The sequence below is a fragment of the Sinocyclocheilus grahami genome, unplaced genomic scaffold, assembly GCF_001515645.1.
Source record: "Sinocyclocheilus grahami isolate Dianchi unplaced genomic scaffold, SAMN03320097.WGS_v1.1 scaffold232.1, whole genome shotgun sequence".
NCBI lineage: Eukaryota > Metazoa > Chordata > Actinopteri > Cypriniformes > Cyprinidae > Sinocyclocheilus > Sinocyclocheilus grahami.
The window spans coordinates 66,915-83,456 of record NW_015505411.1 but is presented as its reverse complement, the minus strand read 5'-3'; the positions used below and the strand labels follow the sequence as shown (position 1 = coordinate 83,456).

Genomic DNA, 16,542 nt, shown 5'->3' with positions numbered 1-16,542 from the left:
TTGAATCAATTACAGGTTGCTGTTGCAGAGGCGCATTTGTGTGAGTGGCCGTGGAGCAGGACGGAGGTGCGCAGCACAAGGGAGAGGATTACTATTGCTTTATAACTGAGGACCCTTGGGCTGATTAGAGTATTTTACAAGAGCTTTGCCATTCATTTTGGCTGTTCTTTTATCAAAGGGAGCAACCAAAAGGGATTAAAAGGTATTGTATGTTTACATTAGTTTAATTAGTTTCTTTTGTATTTTCTTTCATGCAAAGTTTCCCTCAGATGTTCAAAAACATTTGAACCTTTAAGCATAATTGCACTTATTCAGGATTAGACTAATTAAAGCTGTTCTTTTATTTCCTTTTTAGCAATTGCATTTTTTAATTAATTAGTTTTCTCAATTTCTGAGACGAGTAAAAAGAAATTTCACTATAGCCCTATATCAACTCGCTAGATTGTTTTGACTCGGGGATTTTAATATATATATTTTTTTTCATCAACGCTCACAATGGACAAGTCAATCATTCGTTTTCATCTCAGAAAAAAAGAGACGGATTTTTCAACTTTGGTTTTGGACACTTTTGCATCGAGCAGGATTATAGACTTTTTCCCCCAAGGAATCGCATTGTCGTCCGTAAAGTCAAAGCCTGGTTGTGCTGTGTCTCAGTTGGAGCCGCAGGAGCGCAGCTGGGGGTGTCTCAGCCCGTGGAGAGGCGCAGTACTGGCATCTAATGGCAAGCACATTTCGGACTAGATTTGGAACCTTGTTTACCCATCAAAATGTAAATTGGATGCCCATAACCATACTGGAATACCATTCATTGGATTAGACTGCGGAATGGATATTTGTTTATTAGCGATGGTGTCAAAGCACGATTGAGGAGTTTAGAAAACTTCTTTGCCGCCTCCTGCGCTGAAGTCCGAGTCGATGATGAATATGCATGAATGGGGAACTTCTCTCACATCTGGATTAACTTAATTCAATGTAGATGCTATTTACCAAGGACCAAGAAGACCGTGTTGCTTTGCCTTGACTAAAATACGGCTGAAACTGGATTAAATTAAAGAAAATTATGCATTTTCTCTTTTCTATTTCTCTGCAGCGATTACAACTGCACTCAGTAACTTTACCTCAACAGACTATCTTTAGACCGCTTTCTTTTATTCCCATGGAAATCGCTTTTACGCGTGAAGTAACTGGGTGTTGGAGGGCACCCCTCGCTCAGCTGTTGCCCGAAAGTGTCAAGCGCAGGGGATCGGTTGTGTCTGGCAGCCAGTTGCGCATCTGTGTGTGGGCGCCTGGCGATGGGGGGTGCGCAGAGAAAAGTGCGGGCCGAAATTTGCGCTCCAGTCACCGCTGGACAGATGAGCGGTACCAGAAGCGCACCCGTATGCGGCTGCCATTCCACAAATGATTCCCACGGCAATCCAATGGATTCCCAAATTGCGGCACAGAAAGGGGTCGACTAATTACAGTCTTACTCAACACCCCCGGATTCACCAAGGACAATTAGCTTGAGAGGGCTGACATGAGCAAACGGCAGAGCTTCAAGTCTTCTTCTGTGTGTGGGCGCCTGGCGATGGGGGGTGCGCAGAGAAAAGTGCGGGCCGAAATTTGCGCTCCAGTCACCGCTGGACAGATGAGCGGTACCAGAAGCGCACCCGTATGCGGCTGCCATTCCACAAATGATTCCCACGGCAATCCAATGGATTCCCAAATTGCGGCACAGAAAGGGGTCGACTAATTACAGTCTTACTCAACACCCCCGGATTCACCAAGGGCAATTAGCTTGAGAGGGCTGACATGAGCAAACGGCAGAGCTTCAAGTCTTCTCTGGGCTGTAAAGCGAGATTTTTTCCCCTCTTCACTTTGAAGTAGACCTTGCGGAACCACTTATCTTACAAAATAACTGGACATTATTTCATTAATTATTTACCCTGATTTTATTTATCTAATTTTTTTAAAGGACTAAATTAAATAATTGGTGCGTTTCTTCAGGATAACTGAGTTTTAACAGAGCTGACCACTTCAGATTGAGTGGCATTGACTGTCTGCTGAAGCGCTGATGGAACCCAGGGGTCTGAGGATCAGACAGACAGAGAGATAAAACACGCGCGCGTGGAATGTCTGATTGGAAATTTGGCAAAACAAGCGCTTAAACCAATGACGGGACTTTGAAATCAAAAGAAACAAAGGCAATGCAACAAAGTGTGCTGCAGGACTGAAATCTGTTTACGCACTGTAGTCTCAACATTCAGAAAAAGTTTGAATACAAATTTAAATTCAGATGACCAAATTTAGTTTTAAAATAAAGTAAACAGTTAATCCCACATAATGTCCGCACACAGATATATTAAGTAGCTAGCCTATAGATAGGCACAGTATTCTTAATAATGATATATGTGTCTATGTGAGCTGTTATATGTTAGGCCTATATTTTGCTGTATACGTATGTTTTAGGATTTAAAAATGTACAGCTGTACGAATGTAGTGAGAAAACACCATGTCTTCGGGAAAATGTGTACTGTGTCTCCACCTCGTGGTCAAACAAAGCTGAACCGAACTATCCAAGCGTTCCGCCGACAAAGAGTCTGGCGTCAGTTTACTGACTGAACCGCGTCCAGACTCTTTAAAGACCTTTTATGTCTTGGCACTGAACCTTTCCAAAACTTTCTGCTGCCGATTATTCAGTGGTCTCCCTAGGCTACCTGAGCTATTACTAAATAGAGGTTCATTTTTTATATTGGATTAACCACCACAAGAGATCAATACAGGACAACCAAGAACTCACACAAACATTAGCTGTTTTACATGTTTGGATTTTTTTTTCATTTTCTGTCTATTTTATCAAATAGAATTTCATATTTTCTCCCCTTTCAGTTGAGCACAATCCAAGTGACCATGGGGTTCCTTGAGACACATCTCGTTTTGGGAATTGTTTTACTAGGGGTATTTTCAGGTATGGATGTTAAAAATCTATTGAAATGTTAATGTGAGTATATATATATATATATATATTTTTTTATTTTTATTATTTAATTTGCATTTATTTTACTAATATACCACTGCTATTTAAAGGCATAAGCTATAATTAATGAAATACATTAAATATTTCCCTGCAGATGTTTCAAACCCTTGGCCAGTTATTAATTCAGATAAAAAGGAATTAATTCTGACACCTCATTCTGAGTTCACCATCACTTGCTCCGGAGAGAGGAGAGTGACATGGGTTGAGCCGTTACCGCGCAACAGTGAAGTGCAGTCTGGATTTAATCACAGTACTTTGGTGATCACTGATGCTGTGGCCTCTAACACAGGATATTACACCTGTTTGTATGAGGATCAACCTGAAAAAGACACTGATATCTATGTTTTTGTTCTAGGTACATTATTGTTCAGAACAACTAAATATATATATATAAAGTCATTAGTAAGTTGTGCATTTGTAAAATGGACTCCCATCTCTTTTTCCACAGATCCTGAGGTTCCATTCGTGTCTGAACCTGCTGTTGAGACAGATGAGGTGGGCACAATTATCCCCTGCCGTGCTACAAACCCACATTCTCAAGTGATTCTCCGAAACCTGCAGAGTGGGGATGAGGTTTCTGTGCTTTACGACCCCAAACTTGGCTTTTTCGGTGTATTATCACCGGGTCACTATGTCTGCGAGATGAGCGTGAATGGCAAAGCAATGCACAGCATCGTTTATAATTTGACAAATGATAAGGGTAAGTAATGCACCATAAATAATTAAACATTTAGAGTTTACTAAAATTGCAAGCAGTATAATTGATTTTTTTTTTTTTTTGACAAAGAAAAGTGAAACGTTAGGTCATAGCTTTGACGTTACATGAGTATTGTGGGAGATTAGAGAATTCTTGTTAGCGAAGAGTGATGACATTTTGAGTTGGGGTGGGCTGCAGGCGTGAGATGCATTGCTGATGCATACTTGTTTCATTTTGAATCATCATACAATGCAAGTTACTCATGAGAAGAGAGTAACCAATAAGAAAGAGAAAAAGAGTGATTGGGTGTTTCTGAATTGGTTCTGGACTAAATTTGAGTAAGAAGTAACTTGCCTTGATTTCACATATGTTTTTATTATTATTAAAGGACTAGTAAACAAAATAAATTTAATTGTAGCATTGTTCATGTTTTGAATTATTTGTATTGTACTGAAGTTTATAAAGAGAAGAGCTTCAGCATACAGCTGAGAGCCAGTATGGTGGACGTGAAAGAGGGGGATGCTGTCAATCTTACCTGCGAGACCCCTCCTGGGAAGGCTTTCCACCAGCAGTGGCTGCATCCCCAAAAACAGGCAAGACCCTCATCTCTTTTCTGTTTCTCTTTTGCCCTCTCTGTTTTGTACTTAACTAATATAAACAAAAGCTTATATGAACTCCATAAGACTTCTGGTGTGATGCAGAGGCATATTCTGGGGCAGTATTCTCTCGTTCTTTATTTAATGGTTGGAGGGAAATGCAAAAATTTACAAAAGTCAAGGTAGAAACCTCAAAGGAAGGAAGTGACACTAATTTACGATGTACTTTGACTTATGACCCGCATGTCCTGTGAGTGTTCAAGACAGATGTGCGTTTCTCACCTCTGTGAAGCCCTCCACATGTGTGTACGATTCATGTGTGTGCAAGTCTGTGTGTATTAACATGTTTAATGAAGGGTTTTTCCAAAATAAAGATGCCTGGTAGATAGTTTGAGTTGATATTTTTGTGTGTTTGATGATTGATGTCAATTCCAAATCAAAAGATGTCTGTTAGTTAGTTGAAATTGTTGTGTTTATTTGATGATAATTGTAAGTTCCCAATCAAAAGATACTAGTTTGTAAGTTAGTTAAGTTGTTAGTTTTAGTTGATATAATGGTTGTGTTAGGTATAGTTAGCCAATGTAGTTTTTGTTTGGTTGATGAACAATGCGAGCTTCAAATCAAAAGATGTTAGTTACTTAGTTAGTTAGTTGTTTTGTTTTGCTTTTTTTTATATGAATTCCAAATTAAAAGATGCTTAGTTAGTTATTTTGTTAGTTGGTTGGTTAGTTTTAGTTGATCATTTCTGTATGTATTTGGTGGTGTTTTTTCTTTTCTTTTCTTTTCCTTTTTTTTGGTTGTGGGAAAAAAACATGCTAGTTAGAGTTTGTGTGTTTGTTTGCTGGAATGATTTATATTTCAGTGAGTTTGAATGTATCATGTAGCTCACCATCCATTTAAATCAGTCTGTCAGAAACATTATCTTTAAAAATAAGAATCCTTGTTTTTTAAAAGCAGCGTAGAATTGTGTAGAGATGCTCCAAGTCCTTGTCTGGATCGGAGCTGTTCTGGGTTCTGTTTGTGATAGTACAACCCTTTAAAAGACTCGTGTAGAGCTGATTTATCTCCAGCAGGCTGCACTGAAATATGGACACATAAATGTGTTACAGACACTAAAGTACATCTTTGCAAATAAAAGTGGAGTTGATGAAATAGAATTAAAAAAAAGAAAATAAAGAAAAGTAAGAAAAAGAAAAATGGCAGTTGATCGCTGTCATGCTGTCATCATTCCACATGAGTATCCATAATAAACACAATGTGTGTAATACTGCTCTTTATTTTTCTTATTATGCTATCCAGGCCAGAGATGCTGTTCCAATGAAGTTAACATTCCCAGACAAGGTTCAGTACATCCTCAACATCCCAAAAGCTTCTGTGGCAGACACTGGACGATATGAGTGTGCTGTAGCCAACCAATTAACTGGACAAACCGAGTCTCTCATCCTGGGAATCATAGTCCACGGTCTGTACTTCTCTTTCTTACTTAGACTCACCTCTGCTTTCACCATTACAACCAGTAAATGGAGATGGGTTGAACAGATGTGCAGTAGACAATCAATCAATCGATGTTCTTTCTTTCTTTCTTTCTTTCTTCTGGCATTTAGAGAGATCTTTTGTAGAAGTAATATCTAATGGCATTGGACCAGTGGAGGTTGTATCGCTTCTGGAGGAAAAAGAGTTCACTATTTACATTGATGCTGACCCTGAGCCAAAGGTCAGGTGGTTTAAAGATGGCCTTCAGCTGGATGACAGCTACATCTCCACCAAGACCACTCATCTGACAGGCCTCAGGTAGAATTTAACAAAATTGTTCATAAAAATAGACATAGAAACTTCATATTTACTTAGTTGTCTTTCTGTTAAAAATAGTTATGTTTTATCTCATAATCTCAATTACTGATAATATGTCAAATACAGTGTATCGTAATGTATTGATATATTTCTTCAATAAGATATTACAAATGTTTCATGGTAACATTTTACTATAAATAAGCATTTTTTTAAACTTAACATTAACATAAATAGATAAATACTGTAAAACATATATCTTTTTACTTTTTTTAAACAAAAAATTAACAACAAAATAAATTCTATAATAATTGTTTTAATATTAACCTAAATAAATACTGTAAATATATTCAAAAAATATTTATTTAGGTTAATGTTCATTTTTAAATATTCATTCAACTTAAAAAATATATATTATTATATGTGACCCTGGACCACAAAACCAGTCTTAAGTCGCTGGGGTATATTTGTAGCAATAGCCAAAAATACATTGTATGGGTCAAAATTATTGATTTTTCTTTTATGCCAAACATCATTAGGATATTAAGTAAAGATCATGTTCCATGAAGATATTTTGTAAATTTCCTACTGTAAATATATTACAACTTAATTTTTGATTATTAATATGAATTGCTAAGAACTTCATTTGGACAACTTTAAAGGCAATTTTCTCAATATTTTGATTTTTTTTACACCCTCAGATTCCAGATTTTCAAATAGTTGTATCTCTGCCAAATATTGTCCTATCATAACAAACCATGCATCAATGGAAAACTTATTTATTCAGCTTTCAGATAATGTATAAATTTCCGTTTCGAAAAAATTTTGACCCTTGTGACTGGTTTTGGGGTCCATGGTCACATATGTGGAAATTAACATTGACCCAGATTCATAAATGCTGTAAAAAATATTGTCGTATTGTGGTCATAAAGTAGAGCTATCTTGAACTAAGTATTGTTAGTTCATGCTAGCTAATGCGTTCACTGATTTTTAACAAACTCAACCTTATTATAAGTGTCACCAGTTTCATAGTACCACTAAAATAATTATAATCATTATTACTTTTTCTTACAAAGGTATGAGAATATTCTGGTTCTCCGCCACCCCATAGAGGAGGACAGTGGCGTCTATGAGATTGTTGCGTCCACTGGTTCCAGAACTTCAAGGTTTTCATTCAAATTGCTAGTTGAAGGTATAATTATATCAAACAGCAAAACAATGTATGAAGTGTCCGCAATGATTCAGAAACCCAAATCTAAAGCTTTAGTATATATCAGTTGTGTATGAGAAATGTAAATGCTTGTTCATGTCGTGATCAGTCATGTACCCAGAGCTGCCACAGTCAGTGCTGGCTCCAGTGATGTGGCCCCAGAGGGACAGCATGGAGGTGTCTCTCCACTCCACTTTCAGACTCACATGTCGAGGTCAGGCCAAGCTCTCCTGGCATAGCCCTGTTTATCTCCACGATCAGATCGACACTGCAAAAAAGGGACTCTTCATCTCCACTGTGACTGTTGACAATGCGACAGCCGCCCATACAGGAGAGTACATCTGCTACTATGACTCCAGCAACAACACTGAGGAGACTTCCATCTATATTTATGTGCCAGGTACAGTAGGTACTAATTTGTCTTTTTGCACAAGCCGGATTGACACAGTAACGTTGTTTAAAAGAATAGTATACTATATAGTTAGTATGAAGTTCTTTGTACATGGCAAATTGATATTGAATATCTTTCCAACAACACACGCAGATCCAGAATCGCCGTTTGTGCCATCCATGGCCCCTTTTGAAAACCATGTGCTGACGAGTCATGATGAAATGGAGATTCCCTGCCGTGTGACAGACCCCAGCGCCAGCGTCTCTCTGAGTCACATTGAGACCAATCAGGTTCTGTCCAGTGTCTATGACAGCAAGAGAGGATTCATTGGCCTCTTCAGTGCTGGGACGTATGTCTGCAGGGCCCTCATTAATGGACAGAAGCATGACAGCATACAGTACATCGTTCACGGCTGGGCAGGTGAGAATGAGTTTGATTGCGTGAATGGCAGGTGATATTGTTTAATGCAGAAATCATTGGGTTTTACTTTTGTTTTCATTTACAGTTAAATAAACATGTTCTTGATCTAAATATACTTAAAACAAGATTGGTTTACTTGAGAAGCAAAATTGAATAAAAAATTAAATTTTTCTATTTTTAAGCCAAAAAATCAACAACAACAAAACCATTTGCTATTGAGATAGAAAAGTAAACTTAATTCAAGATCAACTTTATTCAAGAAAATATATAAGAATAATATATAAGAAAATTATATATGTATATATATATATATATATATATATATATATGTTATATTTCATTTTTTTTAATGGAATAAACATGACAGAAAGGCTGATTAAATGTAGTTAACTCACTTGTATATAGCAAAAATAAAATAGAAAAATTAAAAATATTTTTTTTTTAAGTTTAAAAACCAAACTTTTATTATTATGTTGTTATTGCATATGCTTACTGTAATGTGTGTCATGTGTTGGTTTTGTAAATACATGTTACAGGTGTAATGTTCTTCACTATGTTTCAGAAAACAATGATTATTATTTCTTTCCCTGCTATGCATTAACCAACCAACTTAACTTGCCTTCATTATATTGTCTCTCAGGAGGGTCTGATTTGCGAGTCGAGCTGCGAGCAGAGAAGACAGCTCTGCTGGTGGGTGAGACCATCACTGTTGACTGTGTGGCCAGAGGAAGTGAGATGCTGGAGGACCACTGGAAATACCCTGGGAAACTGGTGAGATAGAAACAGAATAAAAAAGAACAAATTTACTTCACATTCCCTCAAATCGTGTGTAAATAAAATACAATCAATATTAAACTAATTACATATTTTAAATATATTTATATTCTCCCTCTGTCATTCTCTCTTAGGCGGATCGAGGAGTAAAGACCGTAAAGGAGAATAAACGAGATCTTGAAATCTATTATACTCTGACAGTGACTAATGCCTCACCGAAAGACAGCGGTGTCTACGCCTGCTCCATTACGGATATTATGAGCAATGAGAGCCAAACCAAACAGCTCACTATTACAGTCTATGGTACAGAGATCACATACACTCGCACAGACACACAATATAAAATGATTTTCAATGCATATGTCAAATTCAAACATGATTAACAGTTCACAGTGATTCATTTGCAGTCCTAACCTGCCCTTATGGCTTTCATGTGCAGATCGTGAGTTTGTGCGCATAAATCCAGTAACTGGTCCAGTGGAGACTGCTAGGCTGGACGAGGTGCGAGAGTTCAGGGTGGACATACAGTCTTTCCCCGCACCCAAAGTCATATGGTTAAAGGATGGCTCGGTCCTGGGAGATGTTGCTGCAGAGATCACCACCAACCTCCTAAAAATCGACGAGACAAGGTGACTGAAATAGCTCTACCTTAACATATTCAACATTTTTCAAAAAGCACATTGCATTTTTGTGCTTAAAAAGAAAAAAACTTGAATCACTTCAACATCCCTTTTAAAAGTGTTGTGTTAAAGCTGTCGTGTTGTTTGTTCAGTTACCAGGGTGTGTTGACCCTGATCAGGGCTAAAGCAGAGGACAGTGGGAACTATACCATCAGGGCAAAAACAGGCAGCCTGACTACCAGCAACAGTTTCTACCTTCAGGTTAAAGGTGGGACCTTTTATTTTTTCTGTACCTGCAGATTGTTTTGTCACACATTTGTTTACCTACATTTGCATGTGTTTGTTTTTGCCTCTGCTTGATGTTTGTTTATCTCAGTACACTCAGTATATCTTTCTTAACCAGTCTTTACATACATTTGTTTAGGTTTTTCTTGTTGTCAACTGGAGGACCTTTGTCAAGCAACGTGTAGCTACAGTGTAGTTACATGTACTTACTGTATAAGTGCTGGTTTTCTTATGTACTGTTTCTGTCCTAACCAGAAGTGTAGAAAATACAGAAAATAAATGTGCTAAGTAAAAGTATACTGTTTTAAAATGGTACTCAAGTTTTTACATTTAATAGTACTTAACTATGTAAAAAACTGACTGATAATATCAAGAAATTTTTGTATGAAACAAACTTTTAAATCATAAAACTGTCATAAACCCTGTTATAAAGCATCAAACAAATCAATAATATTTTGCATCATTAAAAAAAAGTCAATTTTCCATATATTTTGCACTTTGTTGTTTCAAATGAAAAAATACTAATAAATTATTTATATATATTGTAAAGAAAACATTCATGAAAAATATAAAATATATATATTTCAAATATTTTGGAAATATCTTTCTGATGCATATAAAATAAACTACTGTTCAAAAAGTTTGGGGTCAGTAAGATGTTTTTTAAGATGAAAGAAGCTCATTAAGGCTGCATTTCTTTGATCAAAATACAGTGAACCACTGTCAAATATTAAAATTTAAATAATTTTTTTATAATCAAATTTATTTTAAAACGTAATTTATTACTGTGATGGTGAAATCTGAATTTTCAGCATACATTCATCCAGTCTTGAGTATCACATGATCCTTCAGAAATCATTGTAAAATGCTGATTTGCTGCTCAAGAAGTGTTCTTATTATTATCTGTTTTGAAAGCAGTTGTGCTGCGTAATATTTTTGTGGAATCTATGATGCATTTTTTTCGGGATTCTTTGATGAATAGAAAGTTCAAAAGATCAGAACATTTATTTGAATATATATATATATTGTAACATTATAAATGTCTTTTCTGTCACTTTAGATCAATGTCATGCATCCTTGCTTGAAACAAACAAAAAAATAATAATGGTGAGACCAGTGAAAACGTTTGGCAAGAAAGTCAAATTCTTTCTCTTCTTACAGTCCCCCCTGTGATTGTGGACCTGATGGATATCCACCATGGCTCTGCTGCAGGTCAGGAAGTGGTGTGTACTGCTGGCGGCTCCCCCACCCCTGACGTGGAATGGTATATCTGCAAAAACATTAAACAGTAAGCAGTCTTCTTTCTTGTTTCACTCTGCTACCCTACAGGTATTGTTTCTATATTACTGTCATCCTTTATTAAATCCTCAGTTCTCACTCTTTCCTTCTACACTCTAAAAAATGCTGGGTTAAATACAACCCAGCGCTGGGTTAAAAAGGGACAAACCCAGCTATTGGGTTGTTTTGACCCAGCGGTTCGGTTCAAAACATCCCAACCGCTGGGTCAAAACAACCCAATAGCTGGGTTTGTACCTTTTTAACCCAGGATTTTTTTAGAGTGTATAAAAGCAGTCCAAAGCAGATGACACGGTCTCATCCCTAGAGATTAAAGTCAAGTCACCACAATGACATCATGCTGAGCTCGCTTTTCTTTCTTCCACCAGCTGTGCCAACGATTCCTCCCAGTGGATGCCACTTCCGATCAACTCTACGGACATCACTGTGGAACTGCAAATGGATGTGGACAACAACATTGAGAGTCGAGTCATTTTCCACCATCTTGAGAGCACAATTGCTGTGCGCTGTCTGGCCAGGAATGACATGGGTGCTGTTTCACGAGAAGTTAAACTTGTGTCAAATGGTAAGAGGCCTGTTTTTGTCTCTTTAGAGATGCCTTTTTTATTTTAAAAGTTGATTTGATTTGTTTTAGAGTGTATAAAAGCAGTCCAAAGCAGATGACACGGTCTCATCCCTAGAGATTAAAGTCAAGTCACCACAATGACATCATGCTGAGCTCGCTTTTCTTTCTTCCACCAGCTGTGCCAACGATTCCTCCCAGTGGATGCCACTTCCGATCAACTCTACGGACATCACTGTGGAACTGCAAATGGATGTGGACAACAACATTGAGAGTCAAGTCATTTTCCACCATCTTGAGAGCACAATTGCTGTGCGCTGTCTGGCCAGGAATGACATGGGTGCTGTTTCACGAGAAGTTAAACTTGTGTCAAATGGTAAGAGGCCTGTTTTTGTCTCTTTAGAGATGCCTTTTTTATTTTAAAAGTTGATTTTATTGACCAGTCCATTCTTTGAAGAGCTCTGAGTCTCTTTAGTTTCACTGTTTGTTATGGGTAGACAATGTAAACAAAGTTTCATTCTGATTTGAAACTAATTTGAATCACAGGTGTACAGTTTTTTTTAGAGATGCATTGCTGGCAGTAGATCTGCACTGAGGTTAGGTTTTGTTTGTTGAGGTTTCAGTCACTGTAAGGAAACATCTCGGTGTTTATGTGTGATTATCTGTTAATCATGGTTCATTAAATTCAACAAATGCTACTTTAGTAGTCTTTACATCTGTTAGCCTCATTTTGTAAGCTGTGCCTGTCTTGTCAGGCTCCCCATGTCTCTGTGATAGATTCCTCAGGTGGACCGTCCATGGTCTTTAGAAACAAATCCATATGTGTTTACACTAGTTTCTGTTGGCAGGATTTTTGCTTCACTACGTTACAGTTTAAATAAATTGCTCACACTGGGCATCTTGATTAATACAGCGTACAAGAGTGATGCAGTTCAAAATATTGATGCTATTATGATGACATTGTTAGGTGTGTAAATTAAGCTGTAGCTCATTAAGACAAGTTTGGTTTCGGCAGTTTTCAGAGTTTAGTTTTGCACCATATCCTTCCATATCACCACCCACCTCTTCCTCATTGCTGCTGCTGCTGGTGTGTTCAGGTCCACACTCGGAGCTCACTGTGGCTGCTGCTGTTCTGGTGCTGCTGGTCATTGTCATCATCTCACTCATTGTGCTGGTCATTATCTGGAAACAGGTACTCACTCATTCATTCCCTCACTCACTCGTATACATTGACTCAGTTACTCTCATTCACTCACTCATTTACATTGACTCATTCATTTATTCACTCACTCACTCATTTATTTAGCAGTTTACTCATTCTCTCGCTCACTTACTCATTCATTCACACTAAATCATTGACTCAGTCATTATTTAACTCACTCGTTCCCATTTACTCATTCACTCACCCATTCAACCATTTGCTCATTTACCCATTTACTCACTCACATATTTACTCACTAACCTGCTCACCCAGTTAAACGCTTGTTCATTTATTCATACTTGTCAAAAGTTTGGGGTCGGTAAGATTTTTTCTAAGAACTGAATACTTTTATTCAGCAAGGACTCATTAAATTGATCAAAAGTGACAGTGAAGACATTTATACTGTGACCACATTTCTATTCCAAATTAATGCTGTTCTTTTACATGTTCTTTTCCTCAAAGAATCCTAAATTACAAAAATATTTTTTTCTAAAAAAAAAAAACTATGAAGCAGCGAAATGTTTTTAAAATTGATGATAATAAGAAATGTTTCTACTGCTGGCGGCTCCCCCACCCCTGACGTGGAATGGTATATCTGCAAAAACATTAAACAGTAAGCAGTCTTCTTTCTTGTTTCACTCTGCTACCCTACAGGTATTGTTTCTATATTACTGTCATCCTTTATTAAATCCTCAGTTCTCACTCTTTCCTTCTACACTCTAAAAAATGCTGGGTTAAATACAACCCAGCGCTGGGTTAAAAAGGGACAAACCCAGCTATTGGGTTGTTTTGACCCAGCGGTTGGGGTCAAAACAACCCAATAGCTGGGTTTGTACCTTTTTAACCCAGGATTTTTTTAGAGTGTATAAAAGCAGTCCAAAGCAGATGACACGGTCTCATCCCTAGAGATTAAAGTCAAGTCACCACAATGACATCATGCTGAGCTCGCTTTTCTTTCTTCCACCAGCTGTGCCAACGATTCCTCCCAGTGGATGCCACTTCCGATCAACTCTACGGACATCACTGTGGAACTGCAAATGGATGTGGACAACAACATTGAGAGTCAAGTCATTTTCCACCATCTTGAGAGCACAATTGCTGTGCGCTGTCTGGCCAGGAATGACATGGGTGCTGTTTCACGAGAAGTTAAACTTGTGTCAAATGGTAAGAGGCCTGTTTTTGTCTCTTTAGAGATGCCTTTTTTATTTTAAAAGTTGATTTGATTTGATTGACCAGTCCATTCTTTGAAGAGCTCTGAGTCTCTTTAGTTTCACTGTTTGTTATGGGTAGACAATGTAAACAAAGTTTCATTCTGATTTGAAACTAATTTGAATCACAGGTGTACAGTTTTTTTTAGAGATGCATTGCTGGCAGTAGATCTGCACTGAGGTTAGGTTTTGTTTGTTGAGGTTTCAGTCACTGTAAGGAAACATCTCGGTGTTTATGTGTGATTATCTGTTAATCATGGTTCATTAAATTCAACAAATGCTACTTTAGTAGTCTTTACATCTGTTAGCCTCATTTTGTAAGCTGTGCCTGTCTTGTCAGGCTCCCCATGTCTCTGTGATAGATTCCTCAGGTGGACTGTCCATGGTCTTTAGAAACAAATCCATATGTGTTTACACTAGTTTCTGTTGGCAGGATTTTTGCTTCACTACGTTACAGTTTAAATAAATTGCTCACACTGGGCATCTTGATTAATACAGCGTACAAGAGTGATGCAGTTCAAAATATTGATGCTATTATGATGACATTGTTAGGTGTGTAAATTAAGCTGTAGCTCATTAAGACAAGTTTGGTTTCGGCAGTTTTCAGAGTTTAGTTTTGCACCATATCCTTCCATATCACCACCCACCTCTTCCTCATTGCTGCTGCTGCTGGTGTGTTCAGGTCCACACTCGGAGCTCACTGTGGCTGCTGCTGTTCTGGTGCTGCTGGTCATTGTCATCATCTCACTCATTGTGCTGGTCATTATCTGGAAACAGGTACTCACTCATTCATTCCCTCACTCACTCGTATACATTGACTCAGTTACTCTCATTCACTCACTCATTTACATTGACTCATTCATTTATTCACTCACTCACTCATTTATTTAGCAGTTTACTCATTCTCTCGCTCACTTACTCATTCATTCACACTAAATCATTGACTCAGTCATTATTTAACTCACTCGTTCCCATTTACTCATTCACTCACCCATTCAACCATTTGCTCATTTACCCATTTACTCACTCACATATTTACTCACTAACCTGCTCACCCAGTTAAACGCTTGTTCATTTATTCATACTTGTCAAAAGTTTGGGGTCGGTAAGATTTTTTCTAAGAACTGAATACTTTTATTCAGCAAGGACTCATTAAATTGATCAAAAGTGACAGTGAAGACATTTATACTGTGACCACATTTCTATTCCAAATTAATGCTGTTCTTTTACATGTTCTTTTCCTCAAAGAATCCTAAATTACAAAAATATTTTTTTCTAAAAAAAAAAAACTATGAAGCAGCGCAACTGTTTTCAACATTGATGATAATAAGAAATGTTTCTTGAGCACCAAATTATTTTTGAAGGATCATGTGACAATGAAGACCAGAGAAATGGCTGCTGAAAATTCAACTTTGCCACCATAGAAATAAAATACATTTTGAAATATATTAAAAAAGAAAACAGTTATTTTAGATTGTAATATTTCACAATATTACTGTTTTTAACAGTATTTTTGATCAGATAAATACAGCCTTGGTGAGCATAAGAAACTTATTTTAAAAACATTACAAATCTTACCAAACTTATGAGTAGTGTAAGATTTACTCATTTACTTATTCACCCTTTCACTCATTCATTCACTCAGTTACTCACCAATTTATTCATTCACTCTCACTCACTTACTCACTCACCCATTCTCTTACCTATTCAATTATTCACTCACTCATGCACACATTTACAAATCACCAAATTCACTCTCTCACATTCAGTCTTTTAGTCACTCAAGAATAGACATAATGCAGCAACACATTCATGTTAGCTTCTGTGAGGTCTAAAATTAGATTAATTGAACACCTGTCACCTGTCATTTTGCTTGTGTGAATGACACATCTCCCCTCTCAGAGTGTGGATCAGCCTGACTGTGCTCCAGTATCTGAAAGCTCTGTTACTGACCACATGAGAATTACTCTCTCCTTGTGCATGTCTTTACAGAAACCACGTTATGAGATCAGATGGCGTGTGATTGAATCGGTCAGTCCGGACGGTCACGAGTACATCTATGTCGATCCCATGCAGCTTCCATATGACTCCCGCTGGGAGTTCCCTCGGGATTCACTTGTACTGGGTGAGTCACTGTTGTTGTGAATCAGTCAACCTTGATCCTGTACTGTGGATTCGGTGTGGTTCAACCATCTTTAAGTGACACTTTGGTGTGGTCATGTACTTGATAGGATTATGGTCATCTTGTTAGCCCATCCTAATATGACATAATCACAATGAATCTACTAAGCAGATCTTATTTAGGAGCTTTGTGTGGTGACTGTACAGACTGATTGAAGTTTTTGACTCAAACATCAAAAATGTTATTTTACTAACAGAAAACCACTGTGGCTTTTTTAGACTAGATAATGTTTCTGTGGCATCCTCTGGCTATGCAAATGAGTTCAAGTTTGTGTCTATGTGTGTGTGTGTGTGTGT

The 16,542-nt window shown here is 37.5% G+C and overlaps 1 protein-coding gene across 1 annotated transcript in view; it reads left to right on the top strand.

Moving 5' to 3' along the window:
- Positions 1-16,542, top strand: part of LOC107597438 (platelet-derived growth factor receptor alpha) — a 29,573-nt gene continuing 13,031 nt past the window's right edge. Inside the window, exons 1-18 of the mRNA XM_016288494.1 lie at positions 1-202; positions 2,869-2,947; positions 3,111-3,371; positions 3,465-3,716; positions 4,170-4,306; positions 5,609-5,771; positions 5,914-6,100; positions 7,174-7,289; positions 7,417-7,707; positions 7,852-8,118; positions 8,759-8,889; positions 9,027-9,195; positions 9,332-9,521; positions 9,665-9,780; positions 10,959-11,085; positions 11,835-12,031; positions 12,753-12,847; positions 16,057-16,189. Of these exons, the coding sequence (XP_016143980.1) occupies positions 2,890-2,947; positions 3,111-3,371; positions 3,465-3,716; positions 4,170-4,306; positions 5,609-5,771; positions 5,914-6,100; positions 7,174-7,289; positions 7,417-7,707; positions 7,852-8,118; positions 8,759-8,889; positions 9,027-9,195; positions 9,332-9,521; positions 9,665-9,780; positions 10,959-11,085; positions 11,835-12,031; positions 12,753-12,847; positions 16,057-16,189 (2,890 nt within the window). The 5' untranslated portion in view covers positions 1-202; positions 2,869-2,889. The remainder of the gene's footprint in view (positions 203-2,868; positions 2,948-3,110; positions 3,372-3,464; positions 3,717-4,169; positions 4,307-5,608; positions 5,772-5,913; positions 6,101-7,173; positions 7,290-7,416; positions 7,708-7,851; positions 8,119-8,758; positions 8,890-9,026; positions 9,196-9,331; positions 9,522-9,664; positions 9,781-10,958; positions 11,086-11,834; positions 12,032-12,752; positions 12,848-16,056; positions 16,190-16,542) is intronic.